Raw genomic sequence first — 6,368 nt, forward strand, 5'->3', positions numbered from 1 at the left:
ATAACACAGCAACTCGTGACAATTTTGCGCTCCTTCTGGCCGACGATTCGCACTCCATCTGGGGTGATATGGATTGAATATAGGTGATGGGCTAGGCGACAACGGCAGTCAGCGATGATGGGAAGACGAGGAGTTCGCAATTGCACCGGATTCATATGGGAGATAATGGAGGGTCGTTTTACTGGAGAGAGATGGTGGGGGGGGCAAGAGAGAGTTGTGGAGATAAATTAGGGTTTTTATAGATGGGGAACTGATTTGTGAATAATGAAACATCAACCCTGGTTTTTGAATTGTTATTTTTAAAGACCTGGAATGATGTAATTTCCTCAACTTCGAATCTCGAATCAATTCTAAGTGACAATATTATCGAGCCCGGGCTTTGGTGTCCTCCATCTAACGATAAATGTTTTCTAGCTCGGCTCATCACTCAATAGAACAAGGGCTCGTAGAAATAAATTTCAAAAAAATTACGCTCATCAACCATGAACCTCTATGTCAACCAGGCCAAACTGATTTCAAGGTGGTCCGTGTCGGCCTACTGCCTCCTACCGATCATAAAAAAATTTCATGTTTCATTACTGCCAATGCGTGCCGCGGGCTTGACCGTGAGGGTGGGCTGAACTTGGTCACAAATCGACCAAATAGTTGGTCACAGACACTCTTCGTCTCATTCCTTAGCCACGCTGCCACCTCCACCTCCACCACCAACAATAACAATAACACAACACCACTGTCATCAACGTCACTACCTCACCACTATTACAACAACCACCACCCAAATCTGAACCCACGCCACCACCATCATCCCCGCCGCCACCACAGTAGCCACCATCACCACCATGCCAACACGAACTCGCCATGCTCTCAGCAACTAAGGCACAGTCCCCATGGCGACGCTGCACAAGCCGCAACACCACCACTCAACAACCACCTCACCACCACTAAAACAACTACTTGCAAAACCAAAAACAAGTAAAACCACCCACAACTAACATCAAAAAAAAATAAATAAAAAAAGAACAACACCACCGATCTGTACTGCAGTGAGCGTTGCTCGCAGGGAGTGACGACGGGATGATGGCCATGGATGGATCTGAAATCGCAAGATATGGGTAAAATAACATAGCAACTCGCGACAATTTTGCGCTCCTTCTGGCCGACGATTCGCACTCCATCTGGGGTGATATGGATTGAATATAGGTGATGGGCTAGGCGACAACGGCAGTCAGCGATGATGGGAAGACGAGGAGTTCGCAATTGCACCGGATTCATATGGGAGATAATGGAGGGTCGTTTTACTGGAGAGAGATGGTGGGGGGGGCAAGAGAGAGTTGTGGAGATAAATTAGGGTTTTTATAGATGGGGAACTGATTTGTGAATAATGAAACATCAACCCTGGTTTTTGAATTGTTATTTTTAAAGACCTGGAATGATGTAATTTCCTCAACTTCGAATCTCGAATCAATTCTAAGTGACAATATTATCGAGCCCGGGCTTTGGTGTCCTCCATCTAACGATAAATGTTTTCTAGCTCGGCTCATCACTCAATAGAACAAGGGCTCGTAGAAATAAATTTCAAAAAAATTACGCTCATCAACCATGAACCTCTATGTCAACCAGGCCAAACTGATTTCAAGGTGGTCCGTGTCGGCCTACTGCCTCCTACCGATCATAAAAAAATTTCATGTTTCATTACTGCCAATGCGTGCCGCGGGCTTGACCGTGAGGGTGGGCTGACTCACAACACGGCCTATCATAGCTTGGTCGTGATTTCAATCATTTTGGTACCTATCCATTAGACAAGATATGACAACCCTTGGAAAGTTTAGCCCATTTCAATCAACTCTCCAATCCATCATGTTTCTTTGGCTAAGTAGTATGTATTTCCACAGTGCTCGTTTTTCCAATTATGACACATGGCTAAGTGATCCAACTCACATTGGACCTACTGTCCAAGTGGTTTATTGCTTGAAATAAAATGATAAAACATACCTTATTGTTGCAAATTAACATCTATAACTTGTACGGCTATAATAACATATATTGATCATATACCCCTTTTACAATTATATCCAGATTTGCCATCATATATATAGCCCATTCTAAGACAAACATTGCTATTATCTCATCATCAATCAACATCCACACATTCTGAATTATGAAAATAGGAAACCGAAAATAAAGAAGATTTCAAGGGGAGCTGAGCTCTTAATTCTGCTAATGATAATTGAGAGAGATGAAAATGTATGGAACTATCCCCTATTAGCTAGGCAGGCCAATGTATCCTTCCCATACATGTGCAAAATCATATACTATTATAAATGTTTTCCGGTGAATTATCTTATTTGGGTCCCAGCATTATCAGATATTTATTTGATGGTGATGTAGCGATTTGTGCCATGCTTTGCCCAGTGATCTTTAAGATCAACTGGATTCGACAGATCATGACCTTCTCCAGCAAGTCGACTGAGCAGCTTGTTAAACGCACCTCCACTCATTTTCCGACCACCAACTCGACTATGGCGCTTGTTAGGCACTGCTGGCAGTGGATACATTGACAAAGTGGTTGTACAACAGGAAGATTGCCAACCTCCATTACCCCATTTATAACAAGGCCTTAGAACCCCAGTACACGAGCAGACGGGCACCGGCATGGTCGACTCGTCAAATGCAACCTGGTTCAGTCCCAGGTCCTGATCTTTCCAATTTGGTTTCGATACAACCATTTGCCTGTTAAGGTCATCAGTATCACCATCAATATCCTGCTCGTTTTTCCAGGACTGTGATTTCCCGAACATTGTTTTGTTCAGGTCCTCACCATCTTGTTTGCCCTTCTTCAAGGATGTTGACGTCTTCTTCATGGAGGTAGTAGCCTTTGCCTCCTTTCTACGTTTTGTACTACGGGATTTTTCAGGCTCAGGAGCAACTGGGGGCAATGGAATGGTGTCAGGCAGGTGAGTTTCCCCCGTCGTGAATGGAGCTTCACCCATGTTGGACTGATGGTGTTCATGCTGCTGAGGATGGTGTATGTGTTTCACCCCATGAGCAACTTGGCATCCTGGAGGACATTGCGACATATTATCGTTGTTCATGGTATTTTCCCTATACTGAAGGGTAGCAATAGCGTTGTCACGCTTCATTATGGCATTATTTCGTTCTGCTATTGCCTGATCTCGTTGTAGGATAGCCATATCTCGCTCTGCCAAGGCAACCTTTTTTTCAGAAAGAGCTAAATTTCTTTCTTGGACTGCAGCATCTCTTTCAGCCATAATGGCCATTATCTGTTTCATTGATGGCTGATGCTGCATGAACCACTGAAACAGAAGCATTTCAAAAAGTTTTCAAATGCAAACTATTAGAATACCATGATATAGATTGGTTTGAGATCAAGAATTGACTGGGCTTAAGCTCTAATCCCAATCCCAAGAGCAATAAGAAATAAACCGAGAACAGAAACACCACCGCATATTTATAGTGGTACACTCTCAAAGTGAGAGGAAAATTATCGCTGGAGTTGTTCCACTATAATGGAGAACAAGATTACAAGGTTTCCCTCACCTCCGTTATCTCAATGAAAAACAGACCTCTCAAATTCCTTTACATTATGTAGGAACTAGGTCAACCTTGTATAAATATATGAATGAGCAATATACCCCTTCAAGAACACTTTAGTTAGGCTCCACACAAAAACTCAACAATCAGAAATTAGATTATTGACAGTAACTTACTGTGCAGAAATAGATGACTTCAGCATACCTGACTCAAAGGTGGTTTATGCCTTCCATTTTCACGATGTCCACTGTCATCCATCTGAGATCCACAGTAGAAACTACCAGCTAAGTTTCACCTTTAAACCCACTACTACATGTAATTTGCCATCAAGCAAAAAGACACCACTGAAACCTCGAGCCTGTAACCAAACTGCTTTAATTAATTTATCAACTTTGTTTCTTTTTTATGATGATGACTTTCAGGAACACCATGTTATTTTCCCAATAAAATAAAACTTAAAAGGAATGCAACGGTACATCATAAGCAGGAAGATATGTACACAAGGCAATCTTATAAAATTTAAATAATCTTCCTCCTGCCAAACAATATAAATTCATGAGAAAAATATCTAAACCAAATTAGTAAAGCTTTGGAAAAAACCTTCAGAAATGTCCTGTCAACCTTTTACAGAAGCAGAAAATTAGCACATTACCAAAGAATTCCCTACTGAATCTTCATGATACTGCAGACATTGAACACATCATTCTACTTGCACAGCTATGAGCTTCTGGACAAGAAAAGGAACATTTGGAATCAATATATACAACAAAGACATAATTCACTTCATAACATCTAGTGTATGTGAAAAAAGGGCCAGGTGGACATAGAGAAACCTACATTGCCAGATTTCAATACTGAGATAGTAATTCGTTATCTTAGAGATACCATGTAGCCAGTTATTCAAAAGTTTTTAATTTTATGAGCAGCATCCTAATGTGGACCTTTGAACCTGAATCTCATCTTCTTCATAGATCAATACAAGAATTTAAAACGTACATTTGATGTCTGTTAACGAAACAAAATCATTTAAAAAAAAAAAAAGGGTATAGATGCATACCATATATTCTAAACAGAATTTTCAAGTTAATGATGTGTCGTTCACGTTTTTATTTTTGCTAAGAACAAAACCCGTGCAACCACAAATAGTTCTCTTAAGTTCAAATGAGAAATATTCAACAGCAACGGATTCAATTTACTCTTCTCGACTTCCTTCTTCTTCTCTTTTTGGGTTTTCAAATGAAAATTCAGTTTAATATGTAATTCTTCAACTTTTCAAGGAACAAAAAAGGAAGCCCTAAGACTAGCTAGATGAAATCAAGAAATTATAATTAGCAGCTTTATAAAATACCCAGGTACAAGCAAACTAGATTCAAGAAACTCAAAAAACAACAACAAATTCAAAGAACGCATCATCAACATGAAATCAACTTCAATAAGATGCATCATCAGCAGATCATCTAAACCGAGTGTGCTACAAATTCAACTCCAGTAAAAAAATTCCGAGATAAAATGCGACCCATCTCATCAAAATGTTCAAATCAATTAAATCACTCAATCAGGCACCGCCATCAAGTCAACAAACCAAAATCCAGCAGAAAAATCCTGAGAATTTGATAAAATGCAGCAAAAGTATAAAAAAAAAAAAAAATCACTAGTTAAACGGTAATGATGCAAAAGAGTTGAGTGAGAAAAAGCAGAGCTCACTTTGAAGTACTGTAGAGAGAGAGAGAGGACAGAGTCGAAACCCTAAATTTGCGGAGGATGAAAGGAAATGAAATATCTGTGATAGAAGAATAGCTGTTGAAAGGGCAGTGAAGAATATGTACACACACTACACATTATATAAAACATTTTTCTAATTTCCTTTTTATCAATATTTTCATTTTAGAGTGCATTTCTGCTTGTACTTAAATTACTTACTTTAACAAACATGATTCTCAACTTACTTTTACACTTTCTAAAAAAATATGAAGTTAAAATACTTTCCAAGAAATTAACTATTAAGCACAATAATGCTATAGACTCCTTTTCTATTTGATTTGTTTTGCTAAAATTCTACTTTTCAAGAAAGGAGTAATTCATAAGTTAGTAATGATTGCAGGTGTATGAACATATATCGTTAAATTAAATATTTGAATTCAAAACGTAGAATTGTAGTGGAAGATAATGAAACCCAGGTCGAGGCTTATTACGGTTTTTATAAATTGACGACAATATTTGATGCTAATTTTCTGCCCTCGTTGATACTAATAACTGTAAGTTTAAAAGAACATTGGGATAAAGAAGAAAATCTTATGTGTGTATTCTGTGTTTTCTCCGATGAAGTTCCGATTATCTCTTTTGAAAGTAAAGAAATAATTGAAGTGGTGTGGGAGAAACTGTATGTGATGTTGTAAATTTATAGTAGGCGAGATAACCTCCATTTTTATATAGTAAGATGAACATGACGTGGCAATATCTAGTTGTTCGCTAACATCAACATTCTATTTTATAGCGCCAACTACACTAAATGCAATTCGTCATCGATTGACCATGGACCCACACCTACTAGTTGAGCATTTGATCATAACAGAATCAACAAAGCCATAAATATAGGAAAAATTTAACCGAACTTGTATCGACACTGACGTGGCAAAATGTAAGCGGACTGTTTTTCTTCTTTTTTCCCATCTTCCAATGATGTCATGCCATGTGTTGCCTATATGATTTTTCTGTTGCAAAATTTCGTATTTGTAGCATGATTCTAACATAATAGCAATCCATCAAAGGTCATGAGTAGGCCTACTGGGTGGTTAACTAACTACGTGTCTCGATTG

At 38.8% G+C, this 6,368-nt stretch overlaps 1 protein-coding gene across 8 annotated transcripts; it reads right to left on the reverse strand.

The window, feature by feature from the left end:
* Positions 1–2,074: 2,074 nt before the first annotated feature.
* On the reverse strand, positions 2,075–5,394 carry LOC111367603 (protein BASIC PENTACYSTEINE6-like). Of its 8 annotated transcripts, XM_022988562.1 has the most exons (5): positions 5,257–5,393; positions 4,205–4,279; positions 4,029–4,087; positions 3,757–3,910; positions 2,075–3,314 (listed from the first exon to the last, which is right to left on the reverse strand). In XM_022988562.1, exons 4-5 carry the CDS (start codon positions 3,808–3,810, stop codon positions 2,370–2,372), a joined length of 999 nt encoding a protein of 332 aa, XP_022844330.1. In that variant the 5' UTR covers positions 3,811–3,910; positions 4,029–4,087; positions 4,205–4,279; positions 5,257–5,393; the 3' UTR covers positions 2,075–2,369. The 8 variants fall into 8 exon arrangements, with proteins under 8 accessions (XP_022844330.1, XP_022844327.1, XP_022844329.1 ...); XM_022988559.1 differs by lacking the exon at positions 4,029–4,087; XM_022988561.1 differs by having other exon boundaries at positions 3,757–4,087.
* Between the last annotated feature and the right edge of the window lie 974 nt (positions 5,395–6,368).

Source organism: Olea europaea, chromosome 18 (genome assembly GCF_002742605.1).
Source record: "Olea europaea var. sylvestris chromosome 18, O_europaea_v1, whole genome shotgun sequence".
Lineage (NCBI taxonomy): Eukaryota > Viridiplantae > Streptophyta > Magnoliopsida > Lamiales > Oleaceae > Olea > Olea europaea.

Bases quoted from the DNA above. Each gene is read 5' to 3' on its own strand.
- LOC111367603 (XM_022988559.1), bottom strand. From the start codon at position 3,810: ATGGATGACAGTGGACATCGTGAAAATGGAAGGCATAAACCACCTTTG. The intron at 3,315-3,756 runs GTATGCTGAAGT...CTTCTGTTTCAG, and splicing joins ATAAACCACCTTTGAGTCAG to TGGTTCATGCAGCATCAGCC.